Source organism: Micropterus dolomieu, linkage group LG17 (assembly GCF_021292245.1).
Source record: "Micropterus dolomieu isolate WLL.071019.BEF.003 ecotype Adirondacks linkage group LG17, ASM2129224v1, whole genome shotgun sequence".
Taxonomy (NCBI): domain Eukaryota; kingdom Metazoa; phylum Chordata; class Actinopteri; order Centrarchiformes; family Centrarchidae; genus Micropterus; species Micropterus dolomieu.
In genome coordinates this window covers 26,274,321-26,299,240 of record NC_060166.1, presented here as the reverse complement: position 1 = coordinate 26,299,240, position 24,920 = coordinate 26,274,321, and the positions used below count along the sequence as shown (strand labels likewise).

Here is a 24,920-nt window from a genome sequence, read left to right as displayed (position 1 = left end):
ATTCACTAAAGGTATCTGATATCCACATTTCTCAGCTTTCACAAATAACTTGTTCTCCAACAAACGTTGTAGTACCAACCTGACATGTTGCACATGCGCCTCCTGTTTCCGGGGGAAAAAAAACCTGAATGTCGTCAAGTTAAAAGAAAATGAACTGGTTGAGCATGTTTCTGAGGATGTTAATAACCACTGGGCATTGGTGAGTCCAAAAGGTATGACCAGGTACTTGAAGTGTCCTAGTGGGGTGTTAAAGTCGGCCTTTCACTCATTTCCGTTGCAGGTGCGGATGAGGTGGTAAGCGTTCTGGAGACCCCGTTGGTTTTTTTATCCAAGCGTGTGCATAAAGTTGCTTGTCAATGTCAGTTTTTGTGAACCGACCAATCAGCCTGGATTTTAAAAAGGGTTGACGTGGTGATACAGCAAACTTTCTAAATGTTAAACTCGTTCTGCATGAATCGTTATGATTGATGACAAGTTAGTGAGAGAGATGTTGTGAAACAGAATGCATGACATGCTAAGCTCGTACACACGTGTCAGTGTCAATTGAAGGTGCTAGCTAGTGCACATGTAGGCCCTACTAAAGTTCAATAACATAGTTGCATGGTTACCACCCCGACATACACATTTCCACGGTGCCACCAAGCGGCAACATCTGGTTCTCATGAGGCCGAACCAGATGTAGCTAAAACTGCATTTCATCGAGTGGCCACTTGAGGCTGGCACCAAAAGGGAGTCAATCCCCATTGACACCCATGTTAAAATGTCCAACTTTACAGCAGTAAAAAACACGTTTACACCCTAGTACAAAAGGTGGTTGCAGTCACTGAGAGAAACAGACGCCACATACGCGACATTTGGGTTTGTGGTCTTTCTTACTATGTATTTTCAGAGTCTTATATTTCAACATTTTTAAAACAAACTGATATATTAAATTGACAAACATATGTGTAATTCAACTTTAAAGTTTTCATTCACTTTCACTACTGTCAGCCGCAACAGGCTGTATTCAGCCAAAAAAATCTAAAAACTCACTGTATGCTACCTACCCAGAACCAAATGTTAGACAAAGTTCTAGTTCTAGCTAAAGTTCAGCAACTAGCTGGTGAACATGGTGGAGAAAAAAACATAGCCAAAAGATGAGTAAATATTTAACTTATTCATCAGGTAGACACAAACATGACTCCAAATTAAAGATACAATCTGTTTGGTCTGTAATTAAATCATATAATTGGGTCAAAGACATATAAGGTTTCAAAAGAAGCAAACAAAATGCAGCACCTATGCCCTTATATTACATATATTCAAGAATAAAGCTAATAATTTATTTTTATTGTGTATGATATGAATGTACCCTTGTTAAATGTTATTCAGTATAACACTAAGTGTATTTAAAAAACATTCATATCTATTTTTCATGATCACAAGGTTATTTGTCCATGCTTAGAATGTCAGAAATTTCTGAATCAGAATCAGAATCAGAGGGAAACTATTGTGTCACAGTTGCAAAAATAAAGATATACACAATGCACATCAAAGCAACAGGGAATAAGAAGAATAATAGAAAGTTGGTTAATAAAGAAATATATAAATATAAAATATAAAGACAAAAAAAAAATATTAAGTATTAAAACAGATAATATTGATAGATGATTGATGGATGGATCAGTTTGTTGAGTCTGTTGGCCTCCGCTACCCTTAACCTGCTGCCCCAGAACACACGCTAGCTCCGCTTTAATCTTGAGAAGCTTCAGAATTGCAGTCTCTATTCATTCAACTTACACTGTAAATTTCCAGAAGACCCTTTTCGCTCTCTCTCTCTTTCTCTCGCCTGCCATTCACCGGTCTTGTGTGAGTTTTATGTGCATGCCGTGCTCCTGACAACTACATGCACGTTGCGGTTCCTCGTGGGTCTATTTCAAGTAGCCGGCACACACACACATCACTTTACACCTAACAAGAATGTGGAGGATGACAGATTTGACAGATTTTCCTTCTGCTAATCTTCTCTGTGTCTATTCCAATTTATTATCTGTGCTGCCAGCCCTGTCCACCCCAAATCAAAGCAAGTAACATCTGAATGAGATGTGGGAATATTGTCTCTTCTATTTACACTCATCCAGTATAAATATACTGAACATAAATAGATGATGATAAATGATATGAAAGACCACATCTGTAGAAGTACTATGATAAAATAGTCAGCGGCCAAAACACATTTAGTCATCACTACAAGAGATAATGTTATTCAAATTGTGAATGGAGGTGAAGATATATTACATAAGTAATCAAAAGGAGATCACCTAGAACAGCCTACATGCCTAAAATGTTACGATTTGTAAGTATATCCCAGTTTTACACAAGAAAATAACTTTTACAAAAAGTAAACTAAAGGGGAAGTCAATTTGTCAAAGTTCATGACAACTTACTGAAACACAAAGCAGCACAGACACAGCTTATTTTAGCCAAGATGGTTACAGTTAGCCAAGCACTAAGTGCACCATTGCAAACGAGGTTTTATAAAATAAATACGCTTACCCGTCGTCAAATGGATCTCTTTTGTGTAGGTAATGTTAATCCTCTTCATCGTAAGAATCAAAACAGTCAGGCTCAGAAACTCATCTCTCATCCTTGTCACTGCTCTCAAAAACCGCTGAAAGAACGTCTTTCAATATAGGCGTCTTCGCCATTTTCTGTCCTCGTCTTCTTCTTATTGTTTCCTCTTCATTATACATGTTTTTTCCATGTTTTTCTCGCAGACTTTTCTCCCCTTTCTCTCTTTATGTCAGATTGGTATTTTCCCCACTGTGAGGTGAGGTGATTTTGAGAGCGTCTATTGGTTAGCTTCATACAAAATGCAGACAGACAGGCTAACCCACCAATTACGCAAGGTGAAAGGCCATCTTGTCTTCCCCCTAGCTCGCTGTGTGAGTCACGTATGATCTCGCGTGGATAAGGACTTTGAAGCTGATAATCTCTCGATTAAGGCAATATCCAATATCCATTTTGGTGCTACATGATCGCAGAGATATTAATAGAAACATTTAGTAAACACCAAGTTGACCTCAGGGGGTTAAAAGTTGAAATGTGTATTGTAATAGGCTGTATATTAACTTATTGGGAGAAAACTAGTAGTTCTATGTAAAATCAGATGTTGAGCACCCCCATATCGCCAAAATGGCGAAGCTTCGACTGTGAGACTGACAGTCGCATCAGGCTCTGCCCATCGAAGCATCGAATCTTAGATTATTCGGGGTCAGCCCTAGTGTCCACTTGACTCCCTGGATGGAAACACGGGTCACTGGTGCCTTGGCTTCCTTAGATCCACAACCAGCTCCTTTGTCTTTGTCCTGTTGAGCTGCAGATGGTTCTGCTCACACCATGTGACAAAGTCACCCACCACAGACCTGTACTTAGCCTCATCACAATTGCTGTTACATCCAACCACCGCAGAGTCATCAGAAAACTTCTGAAGACGGCAGAATTCTGTGTGGTAGTTGAAGTCAGTGTTGTAGATGATGAGGAGCAAGGGAAAATATGTGTTGCTCACCACACTGTCCGACACACAGTGTTGCAGGCGTACATACTGCGGTCTGCTAGTCAGGTAGTCAACAATCCAGGACACGGGGCATCCCCATGCATCACTGTCAGCTTCTCACTCAGCAGGGCAGGCCTGATGGTGTTGAAAGCACAGGAGAAGTCAAAAAACATGACCCTCACAGAGCTCGCCAGCTTGTGTAGGTGAATGTAAATGATGGCATCTTCTACTCCCAGTCGGGGCTGGTAGGCGAACTGGAGGGGGTCCAGAAAAGGTCTGACTATGGGCTGCAGCTGTTCCAGAACCAGTCTCTCCTGGGTCTTTATGTGTGTGTGTCAGTGCCACAGGTCTGTAGTCCGGGGCCACTGGGACATGGTATCTTTGGTATTTTTGGGTCAGAAGAAGGGTAAAAGTTGAGGGATGTAATATTATATTTATACATATTAATCTTTTTATGTTGAATAAATGGCCTTCAGACACCAAATTTTCTCATCTGGTCTTTTATATAAGTTTTATAAGGTATGTTGTGTTTACAGTTTGTAGCTCTGTCCCCAGGTGGCCCAAAAAACAGAACACAACAAAACAAAACAAAATATCAGTGAATGCTTCTTTAAATAAGATTGACATTCTATTGTGGGGCATTTTAGTGTGCCTAATAAGTCTAATTCTCTCCTGAATTATTTGTCACTGTATAATTACATAAATAAATACATTTATCTCCTTAGAGTAGCCAAAAAAAAGTTGTTTCAGTGAACAGTTTACAAACGCCAACAGATGGATATTCTACTTTCACCGATCCATTTTTAAATAGCTTGTAGGCTTAATGACTTCTTTTCATCTCTTTTTATCTTTGTTGGTGTCTTTGTTGGTCTTTTTTGGTGCATCTCTTGCCAAAAAGATAACTGATACAAAAGTTAATCAGTTAGATTATATAAAGGGTAGTTTCCCATCTTTTAATAACTTTGATCTGCCTGACCCTAAGGAGGTGAATGATATTATATTAGACGGCTCCAGGTCATGATGGAATTTGCTCCTCCCTAATCAGAGAAGTCATTAGCATTGAGCCGTTAACATTTATATTTGCATCATCAGTGGAAAGTGGCTTAATACCTTCTGATCTGAAACTGGCTGAAGTTATTCCACTATTTAAAACAGGTGATCTAGGATCCTTTACAAACTATCGTCCAATTGCCTTGTTTTTCAAAGATATTGGAAAAACTAGTGTATAATAGAATCATGAAACACTTAAACACATACAATATTCTCTATAATCATCAGTATGGATTCATTCTACTATTATGTCACTTTTACTTACTGAACTACTGTTAACCATGCTATTTTGCTTTCAAAAATATATAGATATGGATGTCATGGTAAAGTTTATAAGTGGCTTGTTAACTGTGTTGTTAATAGAGAGCAAACCGGCCAGGTGTCAGTAGTTTTCAGGCTATATTTCAGTTTCTAATGTTTTACTTTATGATCCACCCTGCAGGTCAGCTGCAGTGAACGCTGCCTGTGTGTCTATCAGACCGGGCCAAACCAATACTTACAATACAATACTTTAGATATGGAGGGGGGATACGAGCGGCCCCTCCCAACTTGGACTGATCCCCATTTTTGCTGAAATCTGATTGGCTCAATGGCACGATCAAAGGAGTTTACTATCCATCTGGGGTGTTTACTTTCCATCTGGGGCAAGTTTAATCTCCAAACTCGGCGCTGGGTTGTGTGATAAGTGCAACAGAGATGGCAAATGTGGCAAAAAAGAGAAAGAGGAAAAAGAAATGAGTGGTGCAGAAGAAATAAGAATTAAGAAGAAAAAAATGTTGGCACAAGAGGCAGCTAAATGCACATAATTAACTACTGACTTGGCAGAAAGGTTGCTGTAGCAGGTGAGGCAGGACCCTGCACAGGCAGAGACAGGTGCACAATTAAAAGACTAATGCATTTATTATAAACTGAAATTCTAGAAGTAAGGAATCTCTGTATATTTGTATGTATATTGGTTGGTTATAGTGACGGAGAGGGACAGGGTGATGACATCATGTTGATAAGGAGGGAGAGAAGAAACAGAACTGAAAAGCAGGAGGAGGATGAGGAGGTCAGTGGAACAGGACAAAACAATGGCAGGTACAGGGGGAGTGTGCAAGGCTGGTTAGGAAATCAAAGTATGCATAGATAGAATTAGAAAATGGATTATTGTTAGTCATATTTATTACTGATGTTTTTTCTCCTGCATACGTAGCTGTACAATCAGTAAAAGCAGAGTGGGGGCCAGCACAGGGAAATCTCATCCTGGGAGAGGCCTACTCAGACCTGAAGATGAGGGTTTTTATTTCATTGCACACACATACACACATTGCTCTATTTTATGGGAATGCTTTGTAGTTTTTGAGTATATTTAAATATTTTTGCACTCTGACTGACTCAGACTTGCCTGACCTGGTCTTGTTCAGTGCAGAGCTGCCTTGCTTATACAAACTGAGGAGGCAGGTGTCATCCTGAAGTTTCTTGAATGTCTTCAGCGTAATCTGATTGACTGTATATAACAAAAACACTAATATGTATTAAAATAACTGCAAAAATTTTTTCTGCACACCCCCAAGGGCACTAGCATAAATGGCCTCTCTGTCTCAAAGTTCTGGGCTGAATTTCAGTCCCAGTACACCCCTGGAGAGTAATATGTTTTTACAAATAGTCAAGAGTCGAAAAGTAATAAAATAATGTATGGTGTACCTCAAGGATCTATGTTAGGACCTTTACTATTTCTTATTTATATAAATCATCCTGCTGTAGTATCTAAAACCACATTCCCTTTGGTTTGCAGATGACACCAACCTATTGGTCTATAATAGAGATCTAACAGCTCTTTGTAGAGAAAGAAATCATGATCTTTATTATTACTGTTTATGGTTTTAAATAAATAAGTTGTAAGTAATTATCAAAAAATCTAATTTCATGTTTTTCGCAGGAAATAATAATAATATGACAGTGAGCTAATTAAACTCCATTTTCAAAATGAAGACTTAATCAAAGCTTCATCAACATGTTTTTTAGGTATCTGCATTGACGATAAACTCTCTTGGAGAGAACAAGTTGGTTTTGTCTGCAATAAGATTATTAAATCTCTTGAGAGATGAGAAAAATAAAATGTTTTGTACACAGCACATATTTCTTAACATTATAGTATAGTTTAATTTATCGATATTTAACATATTGTATTGGCAAGAACTTTTCAAACTTATCTTCACAATATATTGCTGCTCCAGAAAAGGTTTATGAGATTAACAACTCTTTCCAAACCTATTGTACCAAGTTCACCTCTCTTTTTTTTTAACTGAAGGTGTTGACTATTTTTGACATCAACAATGTTGAATATTTGTTTTTAAAGTGAGATACATGAATACAGATTTACCATAGAGTTTTAGATATTACTTTGTTAATAATTCCCAGTTCCATAATTATCAAACTAGACAAGCTAAGAATCTTCATCTTCCTCTGTATAAAACATCACATGGTCAGTTTTCTATTAAATATCATGGAGTTATCTTGTGGAATGAAAATGTGCATTTAATGGATTTCTCTGTGCCATTGTTTGGGTACAAAAACAGACTTAGAAATGCCCTGCTGTCAAAAAACATTTGAGTTAAAAGAAAAATGGTTACTCCTAAAAAAACGGCAGTTCATTCTATACATTAGATAACTACTCCTGCTTCTCTGTATTTTGGGGGATCTCTATTTCATATTTATTTTTACTTGCAATATTTACTATTACTAATATTTAAAATGTATTTGTGATTTTGTATTTTTATCTTTACCATATGCATGTCTTCTGGGTATGGTTATTCATTTAATCCATTATAGGCTTCTACCACACCCTCAGATGTGTTTTTTTCTTTTTAAGATGTCCTTAATGTGTTTGGTATCTTGTTCGTGAAAATTTTAATAAAATAAAATAATAATAATTAGGAGTTCAATTGTGCCCTCCATACATTTTAAATATTAATGATGGAAAAAGGGAAACCCTTTGTACAACAAAAAGCATGTTCTTATCTGTTGACAGATATATGTAATACATTTTTTAAAATATATTTAAAATACACAAATGCCCAAAACTCTTTTACATTTTGGGAACCTCCCTCCTCTTGCCTCACCTTGTTGGTCCACAGAGGTAAAACATCACAGTTCTATTATTATTTTTCCTACTGCTCCAAAATGTATAAATACCAGGGCAAGCTGAGAATTTACATCAAGGTAGAGTTAGGGTTAGTGGTTTAGCTCTCTTCGACAATATGACATTAACACAGAGGTGGCCAGAGCAGGGCTGGGCACTCTTACAGCTGTTGTTAATGGTGTCTGTCTCTCAGGCTGAGGAGATGGAGTGCAAGCAGAGAGGGGATCCTGAGAACCCACAGCTATCTAAGGATGGAGACATTATTTTGGGGGGGATGTTCTCTTTCCACAGCACTTGGAGAGATAGACAGGATACCTACATGCACAAACCACTGTCACTGGAATGCACCAGGTAAATATACCATAGAAATGTTTTTAGATTTAAAATAACTAAGATGAGGTTAGTATGATAAAAAAATGTACAAAAAAGGTTATCAAACTATAAAGTAAGAAATATTCCTTGTTGTGTTTATCGAAAAACCAAATGCTTTAATTTACTACATTACTCTTTTTATTTCAAGGACAATTTATTGGCAATTCCAACAGTTTATAACTTTCTGCATAAAGTTTGCATTTCAGAGAGTTCCAATATGCCCAGGCCATGCTCTTTGCCATAGAAGAGATTAATAACAGCACAGATCTACTGCCTGGCAAATCTTTGGGTTATAAGATCTATGATGTATGTGGCTCCATTGCCAGATGTGTGAGGGTTGCACTGGCCTTGGCTAATGGTAATGAAATAGTATCCGCATCCTCCGAGGCATCATGTACTAGACCTGCCCAAGTGCAGGCCATTATGGGAGAGACCTCTTCCTCTCCTTGCACAGCTATAGCTACTGTCATTGGACCCTTTCACATCCCACTGGTGAGTAAGACATGAAAAAATTAAAATTGTGAAAATTAAGTATAATTCTTTGATTCTTCCAGCTAGTCATGTTGTATTAAATTAATTGTAGTGTGCTGTGTAAATGTTTTATATTTTACATCTTCATCTTTGGATATGATTTCTTATTTATTTTAGATCAGCCACTTTGCTACTTGTGCTTGTCTCAGCGACAAAACCAAGTACCCATCCTTCCTCAGAACAGTACCCAGTGACTACTACCAGAGCAGAGCCCTGGCACAATTGGTCAAGCACTTTGGCTGGACTTGGGTTGGAGCTATTAGAACAAATGATGATTACGGGAATAATGGCATGGCCACATTCACAGAAACTGCCCAGCAGCTGGGCATCTGTTTAGAGTACTCTGTATCTGTATTTAGAACAGATGCACCAGACAAAATACAAAACATAGTTGAAATAATCAAGGCTTCCACTTCCAAGGTGATTGTTGCTTTCCTCTCCCCCTCTGATATGGATGTGCTAATACATGCATTGTCTCACCACAACATGACTGGGTACCAGTGGGTAGGCAGTGAGGGCTGGATCTTTGATTCCCAAACTGCAGCCATGGATAGGCATCACATTCTGGATGGTGCCATAGGCCTGTCCATTCCCAGAGCACATGTCAGTGGCATGAAAGAGTTCATGTTGGATGTGAGGCCGCTCAATTCATCTAGTAATTACATTTTTACAGAGTTTTGGGAGGAATTATTTAGCTGCAAGTTCAACCAGTCCAAGTCATCAGCAGGGAATCACAGAGAATGTACTGGACATGAAGATCTGACAGGAGTGCAAAACAGCTTCACTGACATGTCGCTAATGCCTATATTTAATAATGTCTATAAAGGAGTGTATGCTGTTGCCCACGCACTTCATAATATTCTCAACTGTGATAAAACATGCAACAGCACTGTGCAGCTAGATCCAATCATGGTGAGTTGAAGACCAAAGTTGTTGTTTTTACATAAAGTCACATTTACAAAAAAATTAAATATTGAAAAAAACAAATTGTACAGTCTGTCTATCATGCTGTCGAGACATTACGTATATATATATATGTATATATTATGTAATATATACATTATATATAGATAATGCGTTAATACATTTATGCAAATCTTAGATTTTACAGCACATAAGAAAGATTCAGTTCAAAACAAAGGAAGGAGATGAGGTTTACTTTAATGAGAATGGAGACCCAGCAGCAAAGTATGAAATTATAAACTGGCAGCCAAAAGAAAATGGCATTGTGGACTTTGTCACAGTTGGTTTTCATGATGCGTCTTTACCTGCAGACAAACAGCTGAATCTGCGAAATAAGTCTATCATTTGGGCACAGAACTCAAAACACGTAAGTTACCATGTGATTACTGTAATTGTTAATGGTCTATTTGAATTGTTATATTCATATAAATTTTATTATAGATGCTTGCAAAGATAACACAATGTCAAAGTGAATGCCCATACACTTTAATCATACTTGTTTTGTTCATGCAGGTGCCTTTGTCAGTTTGCAGTAAGAAATGTCCCCCAGGAACTCACAAGATTCTCCAGAAAGGAAAGCCTGTTTGCTGCTATGACTGTTTAAGATGTGCAGAGGGAGAAATTAGCAACATTACAGGTGTAGTAATAATGAATGCAAGACAAAACAAAAGTCTATAAGTTGTCATCTCGTTAAATTTGAAGAAATGGCATAGTTTTTATCTGATTCGAAAAGCATGGGGGATTTCCTACAGGGCACATATATGTAGTCTGTTTAGCAAACCAAATATCCTAAACTGATTCATAAGTATGAAAGTAGGTACATAAAGGTATGAACAGTCTTGGAAATGCATATCAAAGTTAAAGCACCAATGTGAAATATTTATGCAACTAAAGTGTGTTTACAATTTCTCCAGTTTCATTGTACATAGAACAATTCTGAAAATCCCTGGGGAGATTGGGACAGTCTGTGCTGCTTTCAGCCCATTTATTCTCAGACTTATTGTGATTATTTTAACGATCTAAGCACACGGCATTTCATTTAGGTTGTGTCTACCTCTAATTTTCCTAATTAATGAGCTAAAAAAATGGTCAATGGACTTTAGACATGTTTTCTTTCCGCTGCCTCAAGATAGCAATGCCCCAACAATTTGTCTGAACATCAGTACTGGGTATGAAAATGACATCTACGTCGGTTGGAAACTAGCAATGAAACTTGCGCTGCACTTTGGTCAGGTCCAAAATAGGGCCTGTTGTGTCATATCAGTGGGAGGGGAAGAGAGGGATAGTGGCATGCATTATCAGCATCAGTGTATCATTTGGTACAACCACTATGAGTCACAAGGTCAGAAATGATTAAATACTAGGTCAATTATAAAGTACTTTCTGGTTAATGTTTTTATTATTATATATATATATATATATATATATATATATATATATATATATATATATATATATAATTATGGGTAACAAGTTAGAAATGGTCAACAAGGGGTCAGCTAACTCAAACTGCAAATTACATTATTGTCTTGCTACGGGATTGAACATTTCCATTTGAAAAACGCAACATACTTTACAACAATATCTTTCAAGAAACAAAATATATGCGTAGGTATTAAAAAAGCAATTAAAGAAATTATGCTGTATCTTTTGCATGTAAGATTCAAATATTTCATGAACAAACCATGCAGCTGTCATAATGTTATCCATTTATTATCTGGTAATCATAATATCATAATCTTATCTTGTAGTGTCTGTCTTGTAGGCACAGAAAAGATGCAACATAGACACAAAAAATACAAATGTACTGAGCTATTCTAACACTTGCTTCAATATTATTTTTCAGATTCTATCACATGTGTGAGATGCCACTCTGAGTTCTGGTCAAATGAGCAAAGAAATGCCTGTGTAAAGAAGGAGTCAGAGTTTCTATCATATGAAGAGATTATGGGAGCACTGCTCACTGCTGCCTCCCTATTTGGAACATGCATGACTGCTGTTGTGGCAATTATTTTCTTCCACTACAGGCAGACTCCTATTGTCAGGGCCAACAACTCTGAGCTGAGCTTCCTGCTGCTCTTCTCCTTGACCCTGTGTTTCCTGTGTTCTCTGACCTTCATCGGTCGGCCCTCTGAGTGGTCTTGCATGCTGCGACACACAGTATTCGGCATCACTTTTGTCCTCTGTATCTCTTGTGTTCTGGGGAAAACAATAGTGGTGTTAATGGCCTTCAGGGCTACACTTCCAGGTAGTAATGTGATGAAATGGTTTGGGCCTGCACAGCAGAAGCTCAGTGTTCTGGGTTTCACTCTTATACAAGTCATAATATGTATCCTCTGGTTAACAATTTCTCCTCCTTTTCCATTTAAGAATGTTAAGGAGTTCAAAGACAAAATCATCTTAGAGTGTGCTCTGGGCTCAGCTGTAGGCTTTTGGGCTGTACTTGGTTACATAGGACTTCTGGCCATTTTATGTTTTATTCTTGCTTTTTTGGCTCGGAAATTGCCTGATAATTTCAATGAAGCCAAATTTATCACCTTTAGCATGCTGATATTCTGCGCAGTATGGATCGCTTTTATCCCAGCATATGTTAGCTCTCCTGGGAAGTTCAGTGTTGCTGTGGAGATATTTGCTATTCTGGCTTCAAGTTTTGGACTGCTCATTTGTATTTTTACTCCAAAATGTTATATGATCTTACTGAAACCAGAGAAAAATACAAAAAAGAATATGATGGGGAAAGCGGCACCATAATCCTTCTGAAATCTTAAAATAATATGGTGGCAAAGGCATTCTAATTTTTGTAATACTTTAAGCCCTGCCACCCCTGGTTCAGGCGGCAGTGAAAGATTTTCACGCAATACGTTTTTTGATGAATATCATTTCCGAATCTAGTATTACATCACCCTATCCATGCAACACACATCCTTGAAGCTAGGAAGCTCAGCCAGAATCTCAAACCAACCATTTTTATCCAAACCAAACACACATCAAACACCAAGCATCTACATGAGCTTAAATCACAACATACAGTATATCGCTCTGTGAACACTGCACATGCCTGCAATTGTTGCCATCCAGATATCTCTCATCTCATCGTACTACATGACTGACTACTCTAATCAAAGCTCAGCTCCAGCTGCGATCAGCTGTGTGACTCATATCACTCACATCGCCATACTCATCAACTAATTAGCCAGATAACAATTATCATATAGTACTAACAATTACAACCGCTGACTTTTGCAGTTTTCACTGTTTTTAGTCCAAAAATAGCTCAAAAGCATGCAAAATCTGCTTCCACGCCACCATCTTTGTGTTGGGCAAAAACCTCTCTGAGCTCTGCCAGCTTTTTTTCAGCTTTGACTGCTGCAGAGGAAATGTTGCTTTGAAACACACGGCCTTTATCGCTGTCTGGTAGCCGACTCATAGTAGTTACACAGACATGCATATGTCAAACAATTCGTCTGCTCGAGACAAATCGATAGAGACCACATACATGACTGTGGGATGTTCTGTTCTCAAGGCCTGTAAAGCATGGGAGTCCTTTCGGTCATAGGACTATTGATAAATATTTACTGTATTTCTCAATATTTCAATGTTTTGGAAACTTTATGTTATTTGAAACGTGGTGGTGTGGACATAAATACTGTTTTGAAGAAAACTCCCAGTAACAGTCAACATATAAACAGTTAATATGGCCAAAACATGGACATTTGCCCTTGTATATTTTAAAAATATTGCACAATAACTGTTGTATTTTAGTTTCTATTCATCATATTTACAATTACAGTTGTAGTACAGGTGTAGTAGAAGATATTTAGATGCATTATAATCTGCAAGATGATGGTTTTGACAGTGATATTGCCTTATATAGATTTTATACCATGGGTTAATTTACAATGGATTCATATTCCTTACCTTATGACCTATAAAAATAGACCAGATGCATCTAGGCCTAATGGTTGTGGAGTTATTCCTGATTCATTTTGGCTATGTTATTTTTTTAGGCGTTTTTCCATGAAACATCTATGCTTTTACTTATATTGGAATACTGTAGTATTTTTTCCACTCGTAACATATAATATACCATCATATCAACCAATATATTTAATTAAGCAAAAACATTCAATACAGTTTATGGAATTTTAATCAAAGAATAAAATCCACAGATTCATGGACAAAATGTCTTTGGTGTTCCTTGGTTTCCTGAGGCTTGAGTTCAACATGACAACTTTCCTCATTGTTAAATGTGCATAAAGCCCAGCCATAAGGTGTAGACACCATTGTTGAGACTGCTCTCTTGGTTCTATTTTGTATAGGCTTCACAAGGCTATCGCTTTAATAAGGTTTACCCTTTGCGTACATGCGCAGCACTGAAAAAGCTGTGTCTATGCACTGGGCCTCAACCGTGGTCTTAACTTGGCGTGACTGGAGGGGGAGTCATCAGTGGCACAGAAGCCCAGCGGCCACTGCCAGCGCGGTGCCTTATGCTGTCCTCTAGCCTCCCGCTCCACCGCCCCAGCCGGCCCCTCTGCCTACGCGAAACCCACTGCACTAACACGGTCCCATCTCAGGGCCTCAGGGCGAGAAAGCCTGACAGAGCGTCGGTATTGGACAACCCTGGGATGAGACAAGGCTGGCTCCATGGTGCACTAAATTTTAATCTGTAGCCTAAATATTAGATGCAAGCGCTATTTGAAATCCATACTTCGATAAGCTTCAGCCATTATTCTGCTCCAAGTCATTTGGATGCGTGACAGCGGTAAATAAATAAGCAGCGAAGTAGCACGATGAATGTATTAAAAAGTAGCAGAGTAAAAGTACAGATTTTTCTCTAAAAATTTACTGAAGTAAGAGTAAAAGTATGATGCATTTAAATGTAGCAAGTCTACGTATGATTTTGATAAAATTATGAAAATTAATATTTCGCCCAGAGTCTCCGGACCTCTGGGTAACGTTTTAATAATTATACAATTATTCACTAGTGATCAGTTAATGATCAGTTAATAATCGCTCAATTATCTTTAATCAATCAGTCATATCGAAGGAGTAGGTCCTACGTGACAGGGACTTGAAATTAGACAATACACACACACAGTTCCTGTGATTATGGTGAAATTTATTAGATAACTAAGGTGAAATAAATGCAGTTAAATGCACATCAAAGAAATACCCTTAGGCTGTTCTGGTTTGGAAGTCCTTTGGGTTACTGCTGGCAAGATGGGCCCACATGGCTGGGTCCGGGCTTCAGTGGGAGCAGTGTAAGGTAGCTCAACGGAATAAAGCTTAAAAGAACTTGGTCGTTCTTGAATTTAAATTGTGTAACTTAACGGTCTGACCTTTAACAAACATAACAAAAGAAAATAAAATGCTGGAAATGTGGGAAAAGCCGAAGTCGCGGCGCTTCACGTGTGTGGCTTGAAAAGATCAAAAGAGTTTTCGCGGCAAGCCGGGCTGGACTTCTTAGGGCGTTGCTGGGAGACGGAGCACGCTGAGCGCGTGCCGGAGTGCAAGGGAAGAGCGAAGAGGTCACGTGTCGCTGCTTTTGTTTGTTGGGGCGTGTTTCCCTCTGGAGAGGTCGTCTCGCCCCCTAGCCCGTCCCTCGGGCCGGCTGGCCGTACTCTCTGGCTTGTCTCGCCTTGCTCCCCGGCCTCTGGAGAGGTTGTCTCGTCCCTTAGCCCAGCCCTCGGGCCGCCCACCCGACCTCCCTGGCTTCCCTGGTCCGCCCTCGGGCCGCCCGCCGGACCTCCCTGGCTCCCCCAGTTCGCCTTCAGGCGGCACAGCTCAGTCCTCGGGCCGCCCGCCGGACCTCCCTGGCTCCCCCAGTTCGCCCTCGGGCGGCACAGCTCAGTCCTCGGGCCGCCCGCCGGACCTCCCTGGCTCCCCTGCTCTGTCCTCGGGCCGCCCCCCTGGACTCCCTGGCTCCCCTGCTCTGTCCTCGGGCCGCCCCCCTGGACCAACCTGGCTCCCCTGCTCTGTCCTCAGGCAGTCCCCCTGAACTCCATGGCTCCCCTGGTCCGCTTGGATCCTCAGGTCCCTCTGCTTCGCCCTCGGGACGTCCGCCCGAACCCCCTGGTCCCTCTGCTCCGCCCTCGGGACGTCTGCCCGAACCCCCTGGCCTCCCAGCTCCGCCCTCGGGACGTCTGCCCGAACCCCCTGGCCTCCCAGCTCCGCCCTCTGGATGTCAGTCTGTACTCTCTGGTCCCCCAACTCTACCCTCAGGCACCCCGTCTGAACTCCCTGGTCCCCCAGCTCTACCCTCAGGCACCCCGTCTAGCCCTATGTTTTCAGTTCAGCCCTGCCCGTTCCCCTAACCCTTCCCAGTCCTGAACCCCTCCCTGAATTCCCTGTTTGGTTTTGGACCCTGGACCCCCACCAGCCGGACCCCAGTGCGACTTCCTCCCCCCTATGTTCGTCTGCCAAGCCACGCCTTGTCCAGTGGGAAGGCCGCCGGGAGGCGTCCATTGAGGAGGGGGCCCTGTTGTGGTGGCAGCCTGGCTGACGGTGAGTGTCCTGGTTTTTTCTCCTTTTTATCAGTTATTCTGCTTTTGTCCTTGGTTTTCTGTTCCCTGCCTGCCTCCCTGTGTTTTCTCCCCTGTGTGCTCTCTCTCTCTCTCTCCCTCTGCTGAGCCCAGCCAACTACCTGACCTGCATCTCATCAGCCACCTCGTCAGCCTGCCACACCTGCCAGTAATCACCTCATGCCTGCCTGTATTTCAACCCCGGTTCTCCACACCATCCTCGCTTGATCGTCGTTGCTCCATACCCGGTGCCACCTCTGTGTTCAGGCTTTCATGTTTCTTGTTTTTTCACATTTTCTCTGTGCCTTGTCGCTGTCATCCCTAACCCTGTCTCTCTGTCTGTTTCCCTCCCAGGTACACTCACCCTCGTCCTCCGTTCAGTCGGCTGGGCTCATCCACCGGCCCTCTCCTCCTCAGACTACCCCCACGGCGTCCTCCCTGTTCTCCCACCGCTCCTCGCTTCCTCGGCCCCAGTGTTCCCCGGCTCCCTGGCCCCCAGTCTTCCTGGTTCCCCGTGTCTGTGTTTCCCCGACATCCACCTCTCCCTCCACTCCAGTCCCTCTACCCCTTTATCCCTCAATAAACCTCCTTCCCTCAGAGTGCTGCTTTTGGGTCCTCTCTGTCCCCACACCACACAACCCTATAACAGAAACCTAATTTCTGGTTAGTGTTTTTTTGTAATTTTAACAGTCAGGCAACAAATCTTATCTCGCTGCTGCCAAAGGTGGCAAGTTTTATGATCAAACTGCCCAGAAACAGCACTTAGGGAAAGCAAACCTTTCACCTCCTCCTTTGGTCGCTTCAGCTGTCTGTTCCCTCAGGAAGAGAAAAAGAATTTGGGATCTCCAAATTTATTTGATATAAAATGAACAAATCCACACTGGTTTGTTCTCTACATAAACTACTCTGACAAGTACAACTTACTTAAAAAAGTTACTTGAGTATGTGTAACGAAGTAAATGTAACTCATTACTAGCCACCTCTGGATATCTCATGCATCCAACTCCTAAAACAGTGTTCACAGAGCACACAACACAGTGCTACATCATTACATTATGACAATTCTGATGTGAGTTTGTTGTCAGAGCTGCTAAGAAGCTGACAGCAGAGTTGGAACAGAAGGTCATGACTCTGAGCTGAAGAACAAAACAAAAGTCTATTTTTCAATTGCCCTTTATTTATTGCCACATGATCATATGCTTATTTTTTCATAAAGGTATGTGGGGTTGTGAAAAGATATAAATACAAAGTATGCTGTAGTCTATATAACTACATTGCAAATAAACCATAAACATCAAATACCAAATGAAATGAACACCATATACATCTGTATCAATAACCTGGACAATTGTTATAAACAGTTAAAATAGACACAAACCAATTAAATACACTCATAGTGGGTAAACATCAGCTTGATCTACTGTCACTCTACATTCAATCAATAAATGGCGCATTACAGTGGAAACCAAATTAAAGCAACATTTTATAAGATTTGGTGCGATTTGGTGCCCCTACTATTTGAAAGTAATTCACCGCTGTTCTAAAGGACAGTTTTATATGTCTATTTGTTATCATTAGATGACAAATCAAATTAAATCCAAATACAGCAAGTCGAAGACTTTGGTAACAAAGCCAAACATCAAGCAAGTGCGACAACACCGAAATAGCGATATTACTTGTCCAGCTTTGCACAGATAAAATGCCAGCTCAGCTTTTTATTTCACATTGCTCACAATTCACATTGCATTTGCTGATATGCAAAAATGCATACCAGCAACAACTGGAAGCCAGAATAGAAAATATCTCCACAGCTACAGTGAACTTTCCAGGAGTGCTGACATATGCTGGAATAAATGTGATCCAGACTGCACAGAATATCAGCATGCTGAAGGTGATCAGTCTGGCTTCATTAAACCTGTCTGGCAGCTTCCTAGCAAGGAAAGCAAGCATAAAACACAAGAGAGCAAGAAGTCCGATATAACCCAACACAGCCCAGAATCCAACAGCTGAACCCAGGGCACATTCTAAGATTATCTTGTCTTTATAGTACTTCATGTTCTTCTTTGGGAATGGAGGATTGATTATTAGCCAAAGTATGCAAATAACAACCTGAATGAGGGTGAAAGTCAGAACACTGAGTCTCTGCTATATATGACCAAACCATTTCATGATATTACTGCCTGGAAGTGTGGCTCTGAAGGTCATTAAAACCACGATAGTTTTCCCAAGAACACAAGAGATGCTGAGGACAATGGTAATCCCAAATGCTGTGTGTCTCAGCATGCAGGACCAGTCAGAGAGCTGGCCTATGAAGGTCAGAGAACACAGGAAACACAGAGTCAAGGAGAAGAGCAGCAGGAAGCTCAGCTCAGAGTTGTTGGCTTTTACAATGGGAGTCTCCTTATGAGTCAAAAAAATGATTGATGTCAGAAGAGATAAAAATACGCCAACACAGCAAAATCCAGTTAAAAGTGCTCCCATGATCTCTTTGTAGGAAAGGTATTCAGTAGGTTTTGGAAGACACTTTTTATTTGGCCAAAATTCAGGGTGACAGATGAAACAGTCAGGAGAATCTGCAGAAGAAAGGAAGTCATACAGAAATACAATCTTTACATTAAAGTAAAATAGATGTTTTAATCATTTTGTCACTTTTTCCATGTATCCTTACTACACTACACACATTTATTTATTTTGGAAATTCTTACTCACTTGACTGGTTACTTATTGTTCCCTCGGGGCAGTCAAAGCAGTCAAAGCAGCACACAGGCTTAAACTTGTTCATGGCCATACGAGTCCCTGGTGGGCACGGCTTTCTGCAGACAGACGTTGGCACCTGATTAGGCAAAGCACAGCATGTAAAAGGTCAATGCAACAAAATGTTATCTAATATCTATGTCACTGACATTGCAATGTTTTGAATGTTCATATGAAATAACAATCTGTAGTGTGCTGAGACTACCTGCCCAACCTATATATTCCATATGTGCACCAACTGACACTCTTTAAAACACACTACCTGTGGACATAGTAATAGGAAGTGTGCCGTCTTTCCACTCAAAGAACCTGGGTTACAAATACAACCTTCTGTTCACTTTACCTCATTACTTTTTCCTCCCCAAACTATTTTGGTGTTGTCTTTTAGTTTAAATTTTTCCCCCTCTGGAAAAGATGTATCATATTGTCCAATATTCACAATCTCAACAGAGCCATCTTCTCTCATCTGCCAGTTAACTAAGTCATACTGGGCAACTGAGTCTCCATTTTCATCAAAGAAAACCTTCACCCATTCTGTCTTGGGGTGTTCACATACTTAATGTGTTCCAACACCTATTGAGAGATAATTGGCACATTTTAACATTGACATAACTTGCAAGCAATGGAGAAACAATCAAGACATTAAGTATTAAAATGGTACCCTAAATTAATAACTCATGTTTTATTTTTTGCATTAACCACACAAAATGGAAACACTAATTATATTGTGTCTGAATAAATTTACCAGAACTAACCAGCTTAGGCTGAACTTCATTCTTGTTCACGCAGGGCTTTCCTGTGGTGGGATTTGAGCCATTTTTACATTGCAATAGTGCATGAATGGCACTTTGTCACTTGGCACAGTTCTGAAGAACGTGGGGTATAGTCTTTTGTCACTTAAACAAGTACAGGTTGAAAGATGACTAACCTTCAAAAAAAAACCATTTTAAATTCAATAAATCTATCTACTTTTTAAAGATAGATGTACAAATATACAAAGAGGACAATGATTATTGGACACCAATCATTTCTTATCACCTGTGGAATGGATAGTGGACTTAGTATGAGGTTTATGTCTTTACTCAGTCCAGAGGATGAATGGCCTAAGAGAGCCTGGACCTGATGACTGCAGCCCTTTGAATCCTCTCCATTTACAGCTTCTACGGCTGCCCGTATAATGTTTTCATCACCACAGCCATCGTACAGCCTATAACCCAAACTCACTCCAGGAAGGAGCCTAGTATTGTTGATCTCCTCCACAGTGAAAATCACTGTCCGGGCAAACTTCAATTCCCTGTCATTCCAACTGCTACGTGATAAATGCACAGTGATACATTCTGATGTATTACTAAGAAGTTATTATAGCTGATTATGTTGCAGCACATCAGGTCGGACGTTCTTAAAATCACAACATAGTCGCTTGGCCAGCGGGGTTGCTCTGCGCTCCAAAGGGGAACAGGAGACAAGCGCTCTGCGAGTAAACGGCAGGCGCTCTGTGGATAGTAACCATGACAGGGCTTCTGTGAGCTACACAGCTGGAGTCCATTTAGGCTACATAACTTTACCTGATAAGACTTCATCTAGTTTTGTGGGGATGCTCTGTCATGCGAATTATCTCCTGTTGATGTCCTATTTAGTAAACAGTAATAGATTCTGGAAACTCACAAATAGCGAGGATCAGTCTTTCTTCCAATCATTTGTGCTCTACATCACATACAAAAAGTTGAAGACAATTCAACTTTGACAGCAGGTGGCTGTTACAATGTTATGATTGTGGCTCTGGACTCAAACTTGTTTCAGCAAGCTATAAAAGGTAATGCCCTGGCAGTAGCAAATAGCTTTGGTTTTATATTTGATTTGATTACATTAATGTTTAAGTTGAGATTTACAAGAAATATTTTTTTGCTACTGTGCAAAGGGAATACTGCGTAAGCGTTTGCAAACCACATGTTATTGCACTTTTGTGTATTTAGCAGTACATCTAAATTAAAAGTGCGCAACACAGTTCTTTAGAATTCATTATTCAATTTTGCGCATAACTATGCGATTAATCACGATTAAAAGTTTTAATAATTTCCCAGCACTGGATGTCTGCCATAAATGCATTGCAGTAGTTAATGTGTGATGTGACCAAAAGCATTGGCTAAAACTGTGAAATGTTGAGTTAAAGCAGTGAGTGGTCTGGAGATGTTCCATAGATGAAAAAAGTCACTTACTATTAAAAGCTTTGGATAAAAGTAAAAGCCAAATAAATGGAATGTAATGGCATTTCACTTCAGTCAATCACACCTTCAGTCATAGTCAACGCAATTGTAGACCTTTATTTTCCACAAATTTAGTCTTACAAACTTCAAAGAACTTTCTCTGCTAAACATCTTTAAATAAAATTGAACTATAAAACTGAATCGAAATGGCAAATATTTTTATTTGGTTAAAATATGTGATATTACTTATTTTCTTTTCCCATAAGGTACTGTTTTGTATTTTTCTCTGGCTTTAGTAAAATAATGTAACACTTCGGAGCAAACAGACAGAACAACAAGCCAAAGCTGGAAGCCAGAATGGCAAATGACTCCACTGCATCTGCATACTTCCCAGGGGAACTGATGTAAGCAGGGATGAATGCCAGCCACACAGCACAGAAGATCAACATGGTAAAAGTGATGAACTTGGCCTCGTTGAAGTTGCTCGGCAACGTATGGGCCAGAAAAGCTAGTACAAAGCACAGACAGGTCTGTAGACCAATATATCCTAGAACGCACCAGAATGCGAGGCTGGAGTCCACACTACACTCCAGTATGATCTTTGAGCGTTCATATTGTGTATTTCGGGATGGAAAAGGGGGAGCATCAAGGAGCCAGGCAGCACAGATAACCACCTGAACCAGAGTGCAACTGAAGATAATGACCCTCTGCTGTTTGGGCCCCAGCCACTTCATGATGTTGTCCCCTGGCCTGGTGGCAGTGAAAGCAGCCAACACCACCAGAGTCTTCCCCAGAATGCAGGAGATGCAAAGTGAAATTGTGATGCTAAAGGTAGTGTGGCGCAGCATGTAGGACCAAGATGTTGGCTCCCCAATGAACACCAGCGAACACAGGAAACACAGAGTCAGCGCAAACAGGATTAAGAAGCTGTGTTCAGAGTTATTCACACGGACAATGCTTCTATGATAGAAAAAGACTGCAAAGACAGCTGTAGTGAGGCAGGCGCCCACTACAGAGATCACTGTCAGGGCTGTGCCCAAGGAATCATAGGCCAAGAACTCCACCATCTTGGGGATGCAGGCGGTTCTGTCTTTGTTTGACCAGAAGTCCTCAGGACAAAATGTGCACTCTATTGAATCTAAAGGGAGGGGGGTAAAAAAAGAGTTAATTTAAACATATTTAGGATTCAAACAAAACTTAGTTTTAACATATTACATTTGAATGGTTGTGATTTTTATTGTTTGGTTTTAAGCTCACTTGTCTGATTGCTAATTTTGCCACTGTCACATGGTACACAGTCAAAGCAACAAACAGGTTCTCCATGATGGACAGCCATCCGGGACCCTGGAAGACAGCTGGCACTGCACACAGACACTTGCACCTATGGAGCAGATAATAGTTATAGCTCTATAGTGATTAGTGTGATTAGTACATTATCTGAAAAAATACTATTTTGAAAATTGCTTGAGCCATTTGTTAAGCAACATTTGCTGGTTCCAGCACCTCACATGTGAGAATGTGATGCTTTTCTCTGTTGAACATCACTGTAAATTGAATGTCTTTGCATTTTGCACTGTTGGTTGGACATAAACACTATCACTTTAGACTTGAAGATATTGTCATGGGCATTCTGACATTTTAATATAAACTAAAAATTCAAGCAGATTGATCAGGGAAAACATTATGAATAATCATTATGATGTTGATGGTGAAACAATTAATTGTTGCCACCTTTGAAAGGCTTTTAAACAATTTGGTCAGAAAATGTAGGAAGAACACAGTGGAGAGGCTTAGCTGTAATTTTCACACAAGGACTGGTCAATTGTCAATAAGCTATTTAGGAATATGTAGTTCTATTCAATATGTAGAAATATACATACATAAATATACATATAAAACAAGTGACTACTTGTAGTTGTTTCAGAAAATGGTCAAACATTCAGTTTCAGATGATGATGAAAGGTGAAGATGAAAACTATTAAAAAATAGATAATTTTTAATTTCCATGCAATCAGCATTTTATTTTATAAGAATTACACCATAAGAAATGCAATGGGGCGGCTGTGGCTCAGGAGGTAGAGCGGGTTGGCTGTTAATCGGAAGGTCGGCAGTTCAATCCCTGGCTCCCCCTGGTTGCGTGTCGAAGTGTCCTTGGGCAAGATACTGAACCCCGAATTCCGCCAGTGTATGAGTGAGTGTGAATGTTGAACCAGAGCAACACTGGTGAATGCAGATGTAGTGTAAAAGCGCTTTGAGTGGTCGAAAAGACTAGAAAGGCACTATACAAGTACGGAGCATTTACAATGGTAAAGTATTAAATCCTTAAACATGTCATACTGGATGAGGGGCTTCCAATCTCTACTGTTAACTGTAAAGGAACTCAGATCATATCTAGCTTGTCGTTCTGATTTACAATTTATGTAGGATCTTTACATACCACTGAAAACATGGTGATGTATATTATATAGCATTTCTGTCAATAGATCCTCCTAAATAGTACACACTATACCAGTTTGTTGGTGCTTTTGCTTTGGTTTGTTAAAACAGGTAAAATATTTATACTGACTCATTGTCATCTTTTGATGAATTTGTAGTTTGGTTGGTAGTGTTTGTCTTGGTGTTATCTCTTTGTTTCTAGAATGGTCTAACTTTATACATGTCTTTGTATCTACCTGCATGATCTCCAGCACCCTCCAGCGATTGTAGAGCAGAGGTATAATTTCCTGATATGCTGCACACAATTTGGTACCCTCTAATTCTCTCAGTAAACCTTCCATGGCGTACCGCCCGTATTCGCGGTCACCTCTCACCAGCCCCACCCAAGTCCAGTTGAAGTGTACCAGCAGCTGAGCAATGGCCTTTACCTGGGTTCAAAAGAAAAGTGCAAACTCACTTGGTCTCAAATCATCAAATCACTGACATTTTGAAAAAAAGATATTTTAATTTTTATATTGTAACTATTTCCTGTACTGTAAAGTTGATCTAATTTGAGTTTTGGAGATATAAGGTATTCACTATTCACAATATATATACACACACACACACACATATATATATATATATATATATATATATATATAGAACATAGAAATTATTTTCAAAGGATGTCTAGTTACTGTTACAGCACAATAAGGTTATTAAAGCCTTTCAAATCTGAGGCCAAACTTCACCTGTCATTAGGGATTACTCTGAAGAAGTTAGGAAGAAAAGTAGCTGATCTGTGAAAGAAAAATAAAGATTACAGAAAAACATATTAACAAGTTAATGTTTTTTAAATACGGAGGAAATGAATCATCGTTACCATCGGGATACTGAATGGCTGCAGGATTCTTGACAACACGATGGACTGAGGAGTACCAGATTCCCCAATCACAGCAAGGAGCGGAGAGGCACTGCTGCACGTGGGAGAGTCGTCCTCGCTCAGCCCGTTCAACATAGCCAGAGCAGCCCTCTGGCCAGTCAGTGGATATGAACATGAATCAAAGATTTTGTACCCAAGGGTGTAATTGTGCAATAACTCTGTACTCTGGTTTATCTCTTCCACTGCCAGCCTCATAGTCTGAGCCCAGCGGAAAGCTCTGGAATCAAAGCTGTTTCACAACAGACACAGATGCACACTCATTTTAAACACAGCAAGTATGGAAAAAAGGTCAAATTAAAGGCAGAAATTATGTTCTGAGTTGAAGTTAGTCTGAATTGCATTTCTGCACCTATATTGTAAAAAGGTAACTGAGTTGTTTCTTTTTGCTTTGTCCATTTTTGTCCATATATCTTTGGAAATGCTTTATTTTACTGATGTGTCATTTTCAAATAATTTCAAGAGTAGGATTATCTTGAAAGACCTATGTAATTTCTAACACATTTTA

At 40.0% G+C, this 24,920-nt stretch overlaps 2 protein-coding genes and 1 pseudogene across 2 annotated transcripts in view; 1 reads left to right on the top strand and 2 right to left on the bottom strand.

Annotated features, from left to right (window-relative positions):
- Positions 1-7,866: 7,866 nt before the first annotated feature.
- On the top strand, positions 7,867-12,326 carry LOC123985323 (extracellular calcium-sensing receptor-like). Its single transcript, XM_046072805.1, has 6 exons — positions 7,867-8,060; positions 8,276-8,573; positions 8,730-9,524; positions 9,715-9,942; positions 10,089-10,212; positions 11,422-12,326. The coding sequence occupies exons 1-6, from the start codon at positions 7,885-7,887 to the stop codon at positions 12,324-12,326; spliced, it is 2,526 nt and encodes an 841-aa protein (XP_045928761.1). The 5' UTR covers positions 7,867-7,884.
- A 2,424-nt stretch (positions 12,327-14,750) lies between these two features.
- On the bottom strand, positions 14,751-19,625 carry LOC123986132 (annotated as a pseudogene).
- A 1,671-nt stretch (positions 19,626-21,296) lies between these two features.
- LOC123986130 overlaps positions 21,297-24,920 on the bottom strand; it is a 15,308-nt gene continuing 11,684 nt past the window's right edge. The window contains exons 4-7 of the mRNA XM_046074223.1: positions 24,356-24,505; positions 23,727-23,918; positions 22,333-22,435; positions 21,297-22,192 (exon numbers count right to left, since the gene is read on the bottom strand). Coding sequence (XP_045930179.1) covers positions 21,297-22,192; positions 22,333-22,435; positions 23,727-23,918; positions 24,356-24,505 — 1,341 coding nt within the window. The remainder of the gene's footprint in view (positions 22,193-22,332; positions 22,436-23,726; positions 23,919-24,355; positions 24,506-24,920) is intronic.

Excerpts from the sequence above, each read along its gene's own strand:
- LOC123985323 (XM_046072805.1), top strand. The coding sequence starts at position 7,885 with ATGGTGTCTGTCTCTCAGGCTGAGGAGATGGAGTGCAAGCAGAGAGGG. Across the intron at positions 8,061-8,275 it reads CTGTCACTGGAATGCACCAG|TTTGCATTTCAGAGAGTTCC; the intron begins GTAAATATACCA and ends TTCTGCATAAAG. Across the intron at positions 8,574-8,729 it reads GACCCTTTCACATCCCACTG|ATCAGCCACTTTGCTACTTG; the intron begins GTGAGTAAGACA and ends TATTTATTTTAG.